Source organism: Toxorhynchites rutilus, chromosome 3 (assembly GCF_029784135.1).
Source record: "Toxorhynchites rutilus septentrionalis strain SRP chromosome 3, ASM2978413v1, whole genome shotgun sequence".
In the NCBI taxonomy this organism is placed as follows: domain Eukaryota; kingdom Metazoa; phylum Arthropoda; class Insecta; order Diptera; family Culicidae; genus Toxorhynchites; species Toxorhynchites rutilus.
This window is the reverse complement of record NC_073746.1, coordinates 152,144,287-152,159,839: the sequence shown is the minus strand read 5'-3', so window position 1 is coordinate 152,159,839 and position 15,553 is coordinate 152,144,287. Positions and strand designations below refer to the sequence as shown.

Below are 15,553 nucleotides of genomic sequence, written 5' to 3'. Positions count from 1 at the left end.
TAAAAATGAAGTGTTCGGAATTTGAGACTGTTCGGATTATGAGACAAAACGGTACTTCGGTGCACTTTTGACTGTTCATTCGTGTTGATGGTAAGCTACCTAAACCAGGTCTTTTTGAGAAAATTTTCCCCAAAATCATGAAAATCCCATCTCCAAAGCTGCGGGTCCAAAAACTAATGAGAAAGCTAATGCCATGGGTTTCACCATTTCAGGAGAACTTTTCTGATAAAAAGAAATCCAACTTGAATAGAATTTCTTCATACTGGAAGAACTTACGGAACGTGTCATTTAATTCTTAAACTCGTAATGTGCAGGCGGCAGTTTGATGGTTTGAGGAAACTATCGTCAAAAAGGCCTGGGGGCTTTGGATTCTGGACTGGTCAGCTTGTTTACCAGATCAAAACGCTATCAAGAACATATGAGGAGTGATCGTACGCAGTATCCTCTGCGTAGAACGAGATACACACTACAACATGGCGCAACTTGGTCGAAACCACCCCGAATGGGTTTTTTGATCTGATCTGAGAACTAAAGTTCACCTACGAATTAGAAAATTATTGTAATTCATGTGAAATTGACGTTAATTTTGTAAATGAGTGAGAGTTTTTCCATCTGGTTCTATAGTTATGAAACACTGGAATTTTAGTTTTTTTTAATGTTTCGCGCCTGAACACAACAATAAAGTTCAAATGGTCAGTTTTATAAATGAAGATAGTTATTATATCGAACACTAAAAAATCTTCAATTCAACTTACTTCTTACATATCTCTAGAAATTCAGAAAAAATAAGTGGCTCTATAGTTGTGAAACGCAGTGTATTATCAATTTTTAAAGTTTGCTATATTGAACAACAATTGTGTAAGCTACAATATTCAACGAAAAACGGGAATTGTAGCGGTATGTGGACGCAGGAAAAGAGCATATTCCTTGGGGTGACCACTTCACCATCACTCTAGCTCACGAATATGAAAAAAATTATAAAATGTTTAACCTTTCCTCCCCCCATGCCATGCTAGGCGAGATACTGAGAACCTCGAAGCTTACCCCTCTAATAGATTGCATTTTATCACCAATTAAAGGCAGAAGCAGCGGATAATTTATAAGAGCTTGTAACCCATTAAAATGCGCGTCCCGTAGTTTCCATGATTTCCTCTGACGCCCGGAGTCCCAGTGCCCAGTGCGACTTGCACTTGCTCACCGATTGTCCTTGCTGATGGTTACCTCCTATCGTCAACCGTTTCGGTGACGACTTGCAGGTGATTACGTGTTTATTTAATTTTTTTTTCATTTTTTGCTCTGTGTTGATGTGTGCTTCACTCGGCTGCTACTCGGATATTGTCATTTGTTTAATGTCGGTCATTTGTTATGACGGGACGCCACGCCGCGAGCTGTTCACCGATCGAGGGGCGATAATTGTCACCAACGGTTTTAATGGCGGTGGTGGTTCGTTACCAATGGTCTGTGCGAGTGTTTGTGTTTGTTGGCACAGAGGAATAACCAACAAGAATGCTCGTAAAGGATTGGAATCCAACAAGATGAAAATTATTATAGACCAAATCGTTGGATCATTGGAACGACCCCGGTAGATGGGTCTAGAATTCATCGACCATAAAGATGTGTCTTTATAACTGAGTTGCTATTTTCTGTTGGCTAATTTGTGAAATTTGGTACACCCCATAGAGTCAACGCCACCACAAGCTCTCCGAACTGAATTTTGACATTTTCACAGATTTGGTTAATCAACGTGTCTCTCTGCTACGTATTCAAAATTGGGCGTCTTTAGCCTTTGGTGTTTTTTTCTCGATCTGAACCCAATCAAGCTCCGATAATCTATTTTCGTGATCCGCTCTCCCTGCGCGCGCCGAGAGGAGGAACCAAACGCGCGAGATCACGACCTTCGCTAGAATAGCCCCAAAACTGTTATACGAATACGAATTCGTTCATAGTTTTAATTAATTATGCATTCATTTGGTACCAAATCGATTTTTGAAGCATCTCCTCCTCTCGAAATAACTCCGGATGGTGCCAGAGCGAGGGCAGCAAAATATCACCACACAGAAGCAGCGAAAGATGGCAAAATCGAAGAAAACCTATAAATTGCTATATTTGCGGGTGAACTGTGGAAGCCGAAGCGTCAACCTCGTTTCAGGCCGTGAGCGACTTTGGTTTTATGTCCCATAGAGCCAGTGTTGCCAGATTTGGCAAAAGATACTAGATCTTGGTTACGTGGAAAAATGGTTTGTTTCATAGCTTCCAATAAATATGTCACCCTTCTAAACTCGAGTTGACCGCGAGTAATCGGTTTCCTATATTATTAACATTAGAATTAAAAAAAAATGTATATATACTAGTAACAATACAGTAAGGAGTTCGGCTCCTTTAAACCTAATAACTGAGCCTGTAAAAATAAACGATTTAAATAAAAAAAAAAAATAACTTCCAATGATCGCTAAGATCTTTATTGAAGTTTTGTCAACATCCTTCCGAATCGTGGATTCCATTCCTGTAATAATAGACTGTAAGATTGTCGAAATACGTTTCCAAGTGAGAATGAGAATCGTTACTCACGTACTTTTTTTTTTTTTGAACGAAACTGTTTAATTGTCCAACAAAAATAGTAAAGTTTTGAGGACCTATAAATATATATAAATACAATTTTTTAGATCAATAAAATGACATACTTATTATTACCGTCTTTTTTTGAACGACGAAATTCATTGAACAACCCAATAAAAGATCACCTTCAGCGATATATTTTCCATACTCCATTTCGAGTTTAAATCTGCAACATAAGCACCACAATACCGGCAACAGTGCCCGATGTCAAGGCAACAACTTTTTATCGATCATCTTGGCTAACTCCAGCCACGGCTACATATCTCAGCCCCAACGGGGGCGAGGGTCGCCGTACGGTGTGGCCAGCCATATGTTGCCGAGGGAAACTATTTCCATTTGAGGTCTTTTCTCTTTGCTCCCCACGGTGTCTCCAATATCGTTTTGTTTTTCTCCTCCACATTCATCTCATCTACTCCACAATAACCACTTTAGAGAGACACATAAAAACATAAATCGATCTAATTTGGTGTTTTTCTTTCCTCTTTCTTCTCGTTCTCTCGCTCTCTTCGCAGGAGAAACAGTTAATGAAGATTTACCACAAGCAGTCTCAGCGGCAGCACTATCGCCATCATTGGTCTCACCTCAACAGCAGCAGCATCAACAGCAACGATTCCTGCTCCAGCAGTCGTCATCAAATCAATCACAGTCGTCATCTGCGTCCTCATCGCCATCGTCGGCTCACTCGGCGCAAGGTGCTGGCAAGTTGTCGAGTCGGAGTAACTCCGGTGCCAAAAGGAAATCAATCACACCAACTTCCCCCGGATCATCGGCTCCGTCCGCTCTGAGTGCCGCTTTGGGTGCAAGCTCGGTGGCAGCCCTGGCGACGGCGGCAGCAGCAGCGGCGGCGGCGGCCTTCCAAGCGTCGCCTAGAAGACCAACCCCGCCCACCACCGGTTTGCAGCTGCAGCTTCCGGAAAACGGAAACGGTCGCCGAGGGTCCCCCTCGCATCCAGCGACTCCTAATGACGACGATCACTATTCCCAACTAAGCAACAACAACAACAATAACAACAATAGCTCCAGCAATAACTTCAACAGCCAAGTTGCCGCCCTCCAATCCCTGGACAAGATGCTGAGTGAACGAATTTACGATAGGAAAAAGTTTCTCAACTCGCCAACCGGAACGGCCGCGGCTGCAGCAGCTGCGGCGGCGGCCGCCACTTCGTTCTACGAAAAGTTCCGGAATGGGGCCGCGGCTGCCGTCTCCGCCGGTGAGATGGAGCTGAATCAGCTGAACCTGATCAAAAATTGCCAATCTCCGCGGCCCGTCAGTGATCTTAGTGCAATCAGTAATAGTAATAATAATAATAATAATAATAGTGGTAATAGTGGTAATAGTGCTAATGGTAGTAGTGGGCTCCTGGTGACCGCTAATGGCGGCAGCAGCAGTAGTGGTGGATCCGTGGCCGATGGCACCAGTGGCAATAGTTTGAGTAATAGTAACAACCAAACTAGTAACAATAATAACACCAGTAGTAGCAGCAGTTCCGGCAGCACCAACAATAGTAACAATAATAGCATTAAGAGTGAGCGGTTCAGCCCGAACAACAACGATGTGCAATCGACGGCTTCCAGGTGAGCGATGTTTTGTTTACCTTGTTTAATTAAGTAAATTTGTCTCTTGTTGTGCATTGTATTGTATTTGTATGTGATAATTTTTTTTGGTTTGAAATGCACATATTTGGAAATACAGTGGTAGGCATTCGTTTAGCAGTATCCTATTTTTGCTCAATATTTTTAAAAATAAGTCAATTTTTTGTACAGTTTTGCTCGTAAAATACGATTATTGTTTATTTTCATCGAATTCACTCTAAAAAAAAGTATCAATTCACTTTTTGTTTTCTAGGTAATTCAAAAATGTGGAATTAGGGTGGATATTCGTTTAGCCGCATCCTAAAATTTTAATAAAAAAAAATGTGCGGCAAATTACGAGTCCAATCGGTAGCTAACATTTAGTCCGGTATGTCCACCTCCATTTCGGATCACTTTGAAACTCGATTTGGCATCGAGTCAGACAGCTTTTAAGGTGAAGGTGGAAGCTAGCCATAAATGGCTGCCACAATGGCGCTCATTTCTTTCATCTCCCTCCCTCACCTCTCGCCCGAAAATCAATAATTTTGCGAAACAGTGTGAAGAAAATGATCGTTTTCGCACACTTCGCATCAAGTAATATCAACCAAACTCTAATCGATTACTCACAAGATATTAAATTTTCATCTGCTTTCGCACCGTATAGTGAAGAACGTCGGAAAACTCGAGCAAGTGCTCTGAAAGTTAAATTTTCGTTTTTCAATCTTCTGCAATGGTTTTGTTTGTATTGGTGGAAGCATCGTTATTTTTTCGACACTGATGCCAAACAACATGGAATGTAATGAAAATCAATAGAATAAAATTGTGTTGATATCAATACAATTATTATTTTTACGTTTAATGGGTCTATAATGTAAGTTTAAGCAACTTTAACATTGGGTAAGAAAATTGTATTGCAGAGCTCGGAACACTGCCACGGCTGCCTATGCTTTCAAAAACAGTAAACGGAAAAGTATTAAATTCAATCTAAATGCCTCGGCCAACGAAGAGAAGGGTTAAGGCTTTCCAACGTGAATATGTGAAAACAATACGATCAACGAAGGAAAATATTAAGGAATTATCAACATCGAGTTACTATGCGGAAGAACTTGTTAATACCAAAAGTGCCCCAATTCGCATGTGTTATAAATTTGCTCATGTTACGCTCGCGTATAATCAGAATCATATGCAAATGCACCTTCTATATATATTTATATTTGCAATTGTTCATCGGAACATATCGTTCATACATTTTACTTTAGTATTGAATTGTTATTTGTTTTTTTTTCAAATGTATTCAAAGACTCGTGTCAATGAAGCGCCACACAGTCTGATAAGTGAATTGATCTATTTACGTGTGCTTTGCTCTTCTCTCACAAACACTATTACCCCAATTTTACACGAGGGTTTACCTATACTACTACAATGGCTAGCTTCCACCTTCACCTTAAAGTGTTGCCATATTGATTATAGCCCAACACTCCTGAATTACTGCCTTGAGACTGGAAATGTTGTCAAATTGTCATCCGTTTGCATAGACCATCTCGGCCAAGATTCTCCATAGGTTCTCTATGGGATTGCAATCGACTGCCAGCAGGTAATTCAAGAAGCGGAATGTCCTTCTCGGAAAACCATGCCTTCGATTGTTTGGAAACGTGGATCTATGCATAATCCTGCTGAAAAAAGGACATCCTCGGTAGCGTTATTCTCAATATGGCCAATCGAAACGTACTCGTATTCGGGTGAAAATGAAACAAATGGGAAGAATGCTGTGATAGGAAACGGCTACCCACACTGTCAAACTTCCGCCCCCAAAGTTTCGCTTCGATCTCACGACATTCCGTTGACTTAAATTGTACCAATAGCAACTGCAACAGTCCGGACCATCCAAATTGAACTTTTTTCGCCGGAAAATACAACATTTCTCCATTCTAGTTTCCATTCCATGTATTGCCGGGCGAAAATGAGATGGTTCTGCTTATGGGTGGCGGTCAGTTTCGGCTTCCCTTGAGGTTTCTTCCACATGGTGTTTGGTGACTCATTCAAGATGCGCGCAATATGCCTCTTCGTTACTGGAACAACCGATTCTGCCTTAATGTATGAGCAGGACATCGTTTCCTGGTTGCTTCGTGGCTTATTCGACCTTTAAGACGCAAAATAACTTTGGTGTTCCCATTTGTTGGTCGTTATATCCCATATTTCTGGCACTATTTAAAGAAATTCTGTACCACTTCCTCAGATCGACCAATTTTTGTTACGATCGAGCGATTAGAAAACTTTTGTGCACTGAATATCTTTATTATTTTCCGTCCCTCTTCCGTCAATAGAATACCTTTCGCCATTCCTTTAAATTCTACGTAAATCACTAATCTGACCAACTTCTTACGTTGCACATCTAATATTTATCTTGTAAATTGAACATTCCCAAGTATTTTTTCAAAAAACACAGATAAAGGCTTGGTGATTATGCGAAAACTCGATTTTTATGCCCTGCGGCTAAACATATGTCTCGGAAAAAAACGACGTTTGAATGTTTATATCCACTGATGCCTTTGTGTGTGTGATTGTGACGCACGTCCTTTCAATAAAATTGACTTAAATATATTATCACTACAGCAAATAAGTATTCCGATAAAAAGAACACTCCTAGTTGTTTTGTAAGTGTTTCAAGTTTTTTTTCAAGTGCGTCTAAACGAATGTCTATCACTGTAGCAGAGCTATCAATATTTGATATTTATTAAATCTATATGAACACTGCAATACCATAATGTTATTGTTTTTTTTTCTAAAATAGGAGTTCGTGTTACTTAAAGTTATTATGCAAAGTAATATGATTGTTCAATATTCCTTGCTGTTTTGAAATAGTTGGAGATACCACGCCAGTAAACCTTTCCCATGATTTTGGGATTGTCGGGATTCTGCTTTGGGATTCTCGAAATTTATTCAATTTTCATTCCTAGTAACGGTACGATTCCAAAACAATTTTTTTTAACGTTCGAGCAAACTTTCACATGTGATTTGTGCACTTATCTGTCTGTCTTTCGTTCGATACATGGAGTAAACTTCTGCTGATCTTGTTCTGCGGTTTGTATTTGCGTTTGAAAATTGCGCATTTTCGTACCTTTTTACGATGAATACGTATTCGTTTTCTATACGATTTATTTTTTGATTTATTTTATATTTATTTATTATCGAAAGGCCTGAATATGACTGTCTTTATGATAGATATTCTCAAACCACACCTAATGTCTAAAACAGTTAGGAAGAGAATTTTTCAAATATAAATGAGACAAGTTGAAGTCGAGTCCATTCGAGAGGATCAGAGCTTTCACGGATATCGACTTAGCGACGTCTCTACACAGAGTCAGTAAATCTAGCCCAATTAACTTATAGTGATCTTCAAAATTAGAAAGATGTGATGGGTCGTTCTAAAGCAAATTACGCTGAAACGCCTCGGAATGGTTTCCTGTAGTTGGACTACGTCTTCCATTCAGGGTGCCAAATCAAAAACCATGTCAAGGTTTTTTATAACGGTTTGATGAAAAAAAGTCACGGTTAATAAAAAAAATGCAAAGAGGTGTGTCCGGGACACGATCAATTTGTAGGCGCAGGACTAAATTATTTCGACCATTCACTTATCACTTCGGATACCAATTTAAAATGCATCAAAATTTTCAGAAATAATTGTTTAGGAAAAAAGTATTGGTGGTTCCGAAAAGAGCATGGTATATGCGGGACAATATTCAGCTCCAGAAACTTGTTGAACAAGTTCAGCAAACGCTGTTTTGCCAAGTCGGGAAGATTCTTCAACAAGTTGAATTTAATCTTGTCCGACCCCGGAGCTGAATTGTTACATGAGAGAAGGGCAATTGAGAATTCCACCATCGAAAAATTCTCATAATCGCTTTGAAGTGGAATGTCACGGACAACGTTTTGTGCAGGAACGGAGTCTGGGCAAACCTTCCGTGCAAAGTTAAAAATCCAACGGTCAGAGTATTGCTATATCTTTTTGAATTCTCAATAATACGTTAACTGTTGTAATTTGTTTCCTCATATGCTTTTTCCTTTTTAAGTCTGCTTTTGGAATAACTGAATTACTATTTATATTAGAAGGGAATGAAATGAAATAAATCAGTAGAAATACCTTTCTCAGATTCAATTAAATTGTATGAATCGGCATAAGCAACATGATCAATAGAAGAAGTCTCACTTCTATTTAAAACTGGTAGTTTTGTAATATTTGAAATATTGATTTGGAAGTGTATTTCATTTTGTGTGTGAACTTTTCTTTTCAGAGGAATTTTCAAACTACTTATTAATAATTCGTTGGATGCAACATTGATTATAGCGCCTAAGGATCATAAAGACTCGTATCCAATGAGGCCATCGAAAAATTAATGAAATTAGAATAGAAGGAGTTTCTCTTTGGGAAGTGATCCAAAATCAAAAAAAAAATAAATATATATCCAGTTGAGTAGATTTATCGATACGATGAGAGTCACAAATGTTTGTAATATGTTGCAGTTCTCTTTCTTTCTGCATTTTAGGGTGCATATGTTCTAGCGAAATATAATTTTTATTCGTGCCTGTGTCCACAAGAAATTTCAGATTTCCAAATAATGTTTTAACTCCAAATCAAATCAGAAAATAATTTTCTAAATTATGAGGTCTCAATTCCTCCGGGAAATTTAAGTCAACTGTTTTTCTCACGGACAATTGTTGTGGTTAAAGCCAGGTTAAACATCTTCATGGTTTTTTAATTCTGGTTCTGCTTTTTTGAGATTAGTTTGATATTTGGTCGATCGAAAATTATATATAGGATATTGTGTATAATTTGTTCTTTGTCTGTTTTCTTGATTCATAAAATTGTTGTTGGATCTACTATTTGCTCCAGATTCATTATTGAAATTCTGATTATATTTTTGCTTCAGATTATGGGAATATTGTCTATGAAAATTATTACCATTTTGATAATTATTGAAAATTCGGTCGGAAATTTAAAAAATGTTGCCTGTTTCGTTCTCGTCTATATTGAGGTTTGAAATTTTGGAATTGATTCCGAAAACGGTAATCATGGTGCTGGACCAATTTGTAGGCGCAGGTCTAAATTATTTCGATCAATTCACATCCTTATCACTTCGGATACTATTTTAGAATGCATCAAAATTTTCAGAAATAATTGTTTAGGAAAAAAGTATTGGTGGTTACGAAATAGCATGGTATTGTAAAATCACCTGAATATGGTTGATTCGTGATTCATTCTTCCCCTCAAGAGAATAATTCGACCAGCACGAGAACAGCATTTTTTCTCTTGGTGCTATAGCTGTAACAGCTATCGCGGCGGTCTTTTTCCAGTTGACACACTCACATGCGATTATATGTTTGTTCCACATTTTTAATAAACAGAACTGGAGGCACTTTTTTTTGAGGGAAGCGTGTCTTTGGACGCTTGACTTAGTTCTAGAAAGAACTGATCATCTACTACTTGAAAAAATAGTAGATCGCGTTATTCTTTATTTCACTTCGTCTCAGAAAATCAACACTGCTTTTTCTGCTGCTATTGCTTTGCTTCTACTGTTGCTTCTTCTTCTATCTAATTGACTGGTAACTCCTCCTCGCTTGGAAAAAGACTCATCTCCTTTTTATTTTTTTTTATTTTTACACTGAGGGATAGGGCTTGCGATGTAGTTTACGCTTCTCTTCGGGGACTAAACAGTGCGTGTGATGCAAAAATACACAAGTGTTCTCCACCAGAGGGGATGACACCCAGCACGTTGAATCGTTTCGTCGATTCAAAGCGTTGCGATTTCGTTCGCGGCTTCAAATCCAAGTTTGCAGATTTGAAGCTGCGAACAAATTCGCTAGGAGGCAGATTTGAAGTTGTGAACAAAATCGCACCGCGATTTGATGCTGACTACTCCCTTTAAGTAGCCAAACTGTATAATAGAACATGAAAATACTCTGATTACCTTTGGGCAGGGCTTAAATTGCAATATTTTCTCTCCCCATAGTGTCCGTGTGTTTGTACACATGTGGCAGCATCGCGACTTAATGCTGACTGCTCGCTGGAAGCAGCCAAACTGTGTAATAGAACATGGAAATGATCTGGATGCCTTCGGGCGGGGCTTAAATTGTAATATTTTTTCTCTCCACAATGTTCGTGTGTAAGTACACATGTGGCAGTTCGCTGCGTATGCATTTTATTCTCATCAATGCCCTAGACCAGGTATTCTCAAACTATTTTGGGCAAAAGATCCCTTTTCCAGAATGAAGTGATACCTCAGATCCCTATAGCCGAACATCTCCAATCACGCGACATATGTAACAATTGAAAAACTGTTGATTAACCTTTTAGAAGGCCATGGAAACTAGGTAAGAAATCGACTCAAACTTCAGAAAACATGAACCTTTGATAAAAAAAAACTATAACTTAAGATAACTTTAGAAGTCTTTGTTTAAGCAAATTATTGCAATAATAATTTTGTGGGTGGCAATATAGTTGCCACGGCCTTATAAAGTAACTTGACATCATTTTCTCAACGAAATTCAGAAAAATAAAAAGACGTGAATTCGGTGAGTATCAAGTGTAAATAACAATTATTAATACAAATTACTCACAAATACAAATTGCTTGCAAATACTTAAATAGGTAATTTATTTTTGAAAAATCGCAAAGTAAAGATAAAAAACATAAAAAATTCAGTGTGATGGATGATCTTGGTGAGTTTCTACCAATCTATTTAAATCCGGTTCAATATTCGTGAGTTGAATACCTAAATCTTCTCGTTTGTTGATTTTCAAACGGTGTTGTGGTTTTGTCAAAATGTTTGTAACTACACTGAAGCCTTTTTCGACAAGATATGAAGATGGAAAATTGATAATATATTTTCCAACAATTGAGCTTTAGCTTCTACTTAAGCTCTTCATCTGTGCAGAAGGTAATGAACTCTTCTTGCATCGTCGACATTGGCTTCATCCATGGTTGTGATATTGTAGGGATTTATTATTCATTGGAGATTTTGTAAATTTTGGATATTCTCAATCCTCTAAATCCTTGTAGAATACGTCGTGAAAAAAGACAACAAAGAAAATCGAACATTATGGAATTAAATTAATAGATGAGTAAATTATCATTCAAGCTCCAATGAAGCTACACGAAGCGTTCTCACAATATGCACAAAGAAAACTGTACAGTACTAAGCTTGCTTTCGCATGGTTTTTGACTTACGATTACGTCTTTCATTTCTGTACCGATGTGTAAGTTAAAAACTTCAAAAACAAGAGATTATCTCGCACGAACTTGACCACGCTTATTTACTTGCCGATTTTCTTATCTTGTATAAATAAATGAACTTATGTCGATGAGCCTTGTTGAGTTTTTGAAAAAAACAACAATAATATTAGGTTGGGGAAAAAGAAGTTCATTATTTTCTCGGTAGACGGCTGTAATGTTCGATATCTCATAAAGTATCGATCAAACGATTTGAAGGTTATGCTCGTTGTCATGATAACATTTCACACTAAAAAAATCTTTTGCTGTTTTTTGTTTGTACCATTCAATTGTGAGTTGCATTTTGTCGATTGCGTTCAGGCATATTTGATGTTAAAGATGCACCTCGCACAGGCAGGCCTGTCATCGAAATTTTCGATAAAATCACAGAAAAAATTGAAGTTGACCAGTATTACATTAGTCGTAGCATCGCTCAGGAGCTAAAGAACGACCGTAAACCAGTTTTGAACTGCGCAGAGTTGGATTCACAAAGATGCTCGGTGTTTGGGTGCCACAACGATTAGCACAAAAAAATACGATGGATCGAATTTTCATCTGCGAAGCCTTGGCAAAACGGAATTAAATCGATCCATTTCTTAAACGGATAGTGACTGAGGATGAGAAATGGGTCACATAAGACAATATTGTGCCTAAACGATCATGGTCAAGGCATGGTGGAGCAGCTCAAACGGTGACCAAACCAGGACTAACGGTCAGGAAGGTTTTACTGTGTACTTGTGGGACTTGAAGAGAATAATTTTTTGTGAGTTACAGCATGGAAGTAATAATGCATCCAGTCCGAACCTGGCACCAACTGATTACCACCTTTTTCTCGCATTTTCCTGCGTGAAAAGAAATTGGAACCATGATAAGATTGTGAAAATCGATCACTATAGTTTTTCGCCAATTAGAACCAAGACTTCTAGGTATATCTCTCTCATAAAAGTATTGGTTCTTCATTACCTTTACCTTTGAAATTATACCAAAATATACAACAAAACGTTGTATATTTGACCCAAATCGGACAATAATAAATATCTCGAATAAAGTTTTGAATTTCACACAAAAATAATGGATTACGTTTTCCCCAACCTGATATATTCTACTAAAATATTAGTCATTCTTATAACAAGTTGATTCACGTAATAAAACATAGACAGCATCTTGAATGTTTTAAATGAGAACTTGTGTTAATTATTAGGGGTCGATTTTTAGACCTCGTCGACCTCCAAAATCAGTTTTCGTTAGTGTCGACCCCTGGGAAACCGAGATCGATCCCAAGGGGTCGATATCGACCACTTTGAGAAACCCTGCTCTAGACTAATGAAGGAAGGGGTGTGATATCTGTTAACTTCTACTTGTCTTCTACTTGTCTAATTATTTTAGAATCATGAGCACTTGGGCCAATCGTCACTTGTTTACGGGGTGCCTTCTCGATAAAACTCGCTTTCATGAACGGCATGTACGGAGTTATGCAGCCGTTGCCAATTGAAAGAACATGTCACTCGAAGTGTCGTTGATCGCCTTCAGATAATTCTTTCCAACTTCCTGGTAATTTATGGATTCTTTCTTCAGAATTGAACTCTTCCTGTTCGTAGACTTGGAATGAATCGAGCCGATTTCTGATACCCTGTTCTAAAGTGGAGCTGAAAATGCTATACTGCCCATGTTTGTATAGGAGACGTAAACGACAAAATGAACAAAATCGACTTTTTCGCTGTTACGCATTCTACATAATGTAATACGCAAGCTCAACATGCGAACAAACATTTTTAGTTCGAAAACATTTGAGCAAATTTGAAAAAACGTTTCCGAAAAATCACTGTTTGTCCACATAACAGACGTAGTTACATACAGCTTTCAAACATCGCTGGGAAATCAACAATTACCAATATTATGTGTTATAAGCTAAATCTACATTTGAATCACGTTCTTTGCAGAGTTCAAACATGCCTTTCATGATAGTATCTTATCACCTAATAGATGAATATAAGAAATAATTGAAAAGCTGCTTATATAATTACTGCACTGCAAGTTACTGCAGTTTCTTACTCTATTCACTGCACTGCGATGAACGTAGAGAAGAAATTTCGTTTTTTATTTTGTAACTACCTAAACTTCTGCATTTAAATTCTCAAGTAGATGATGAAACAATCAAATAGGAGGTAAAATATGTATAATATTGGTTCTTAGCATTATCACTCATCAAATTTGACATCGAATAATTCAACGTGCTCAACATTTACGTATAACGTTGGTGTAAGTAAAAAATGAGACTTTAAATAACCAGTCAGTTCAATTTACTTTTTTTTATAATAATCAATTACATAAATGAACAACCTATTTTATCATGCACATTATCATCAATATAAACAATACTTCTAAATGGTATCCAGCTGAAGATTGACGATTTAAATACAGCTGTTGTATAGAAATTTTACTGCAAATTCAGCTGTTTAGTTTATTTTGCGAACATCTATTTTGAATACTTAACCCAAGTTCAATAAAACACATCGATTTTTTTAAAACTTATTTTATATTTAATTCTTTATTTGCTAATCTAATACAACTAATCTTGACATTTTAATTCATTTGAGTCTCTGGCAAATTAATTCAATAGTTATGTTCATCTATCGGTATTAGAGCCAACATTTTTTAAATTATAAAATCCTTTTGTGATTTTTGAAGCCGAAGCTGGTAATTTAAATAAAGGCTTTAAATTATCTTTCAGTAGTTTTTTTGTCAATATCTTCAATTTCTTCATGTGATGCTTAGTTCCTTGGAATTTCTTCCAAACCTATTTAATTTTATCCTACAAGAACTGAAACTATCGACGGAGACGTTTTGACTATTATCGAAAATGTAAATACTAACGCTACAGGCAGAGAAACCTGGTGATTACGTCTAGCTATGCGAACAAATGTTCATTGAAACGATTGATTGTCCGCATAAATAGACGCAAGCGTTTTCCAAATGGAGAAACATTTTTTAATCCGCGAAATCTCATAGGCCCTCTTTTTGCCGATAATATCCTTCAATTATTTCATTGGAAATTTGCATGGTTACGCTTGTAGGCAAAAAAATTGCAAAATTGCGAACGAATCAATCAATCAATCTTTATAGAACCTCCAGTAATAGTTTGATTTAGTTTCGACAGTTCGTAATGGTGGTGAATTCTATTCCTGTACTGAAACCTATTTTTGCATGCGACCGATCAGATCCAGTAAAATCCAGCACTGCCTTGATTTCGACCGGATTCGATCATTTTTGCATGAATCGACAACGATACAATTTGTTCTTCAGAATTTATTCATTTCAAGTGAAAAAATTGAAATTTATTAATAATTAAATTATTGTTCCTAAACTTTCAAGGTATAACCATTAAATATAATTGTGGTATCATAATATAATTAACTCATATTTCTCCCAACAAGGAACAATTTCCAAAGTTTCATTATATTCACCAACAATTTAATTTCAACACTCTCGCTTGCCACATGTCATCGCGGATTGTTTTCCGCCTCAAACCATGCCCCCAGCTTTCATTCATGGATTCCTATTTTGACAAACCGCGAAAGCTAATGACCCAGGAAATGGTGCGCAAACGCACCATCAATCTTTCGTAGGACTCCATAACACAACCGCTCACTCCTGCCCCTCCTTCTCCTCCACGGCACACGAGAGCAGGTAGCTCAGCTTGATGGAACCCATTCAACCGTTTTAACGATCTCGCGGATCCGTTGCTCCACCAGATCGTGCTTTCCGAGCCGATATTCCACCGGTCGCGCTTGCATGCTGCGCCCGCGCTGCCATTTCCATCGTTCCGAATTAAGCTCGAAAACGGAAAAATAAATCAAACACAACGCCAGCAAAGGCCATCATCATCATTATCGTCATCACAATCATCAACTCTGAACCAGACTTGGGGCCGAACCCAAGTAGGTGGGAGGGAGTCCGAGCGATGGGAGATATTTTGGCGGCAGCAAGAAGGGTAGAAGAGATGATTGTTTCACGCATGTCCGTGTCAAACTTGTAAATCAAATTAGTCGTAAATTTAACACAGTCAACTCTTCCATCCAGTGCTAGGTCAGATCCAAC

The 15,553-nt window shown here is 37.8% G+C and overlaps 1 protein-coding gene across 2 annotated transcripts in view; it reads left to right on the top strand.

Moving 5' to 3' along the window:
- Positions 1-15,553, top strand: part of LOC129777103 (homeobox protein 5) — a 399,412-nt gene that overhangs the window by 270,322 nt on the left and 113,537 nt on the right. For both annotated transcript variants that reach the window (XM_055783173.1, XM_055783174.1), the window contains exon 3: positions 3,129-4,191. In XM_055783173.1, coding sequence (XP_055639148.1) covers positions 3,129-4,191 — 1,063 coding nt within the window. The remainder of the gene's footprint in view (positions 1-3,128; positions 4,192-15,553) is intronic.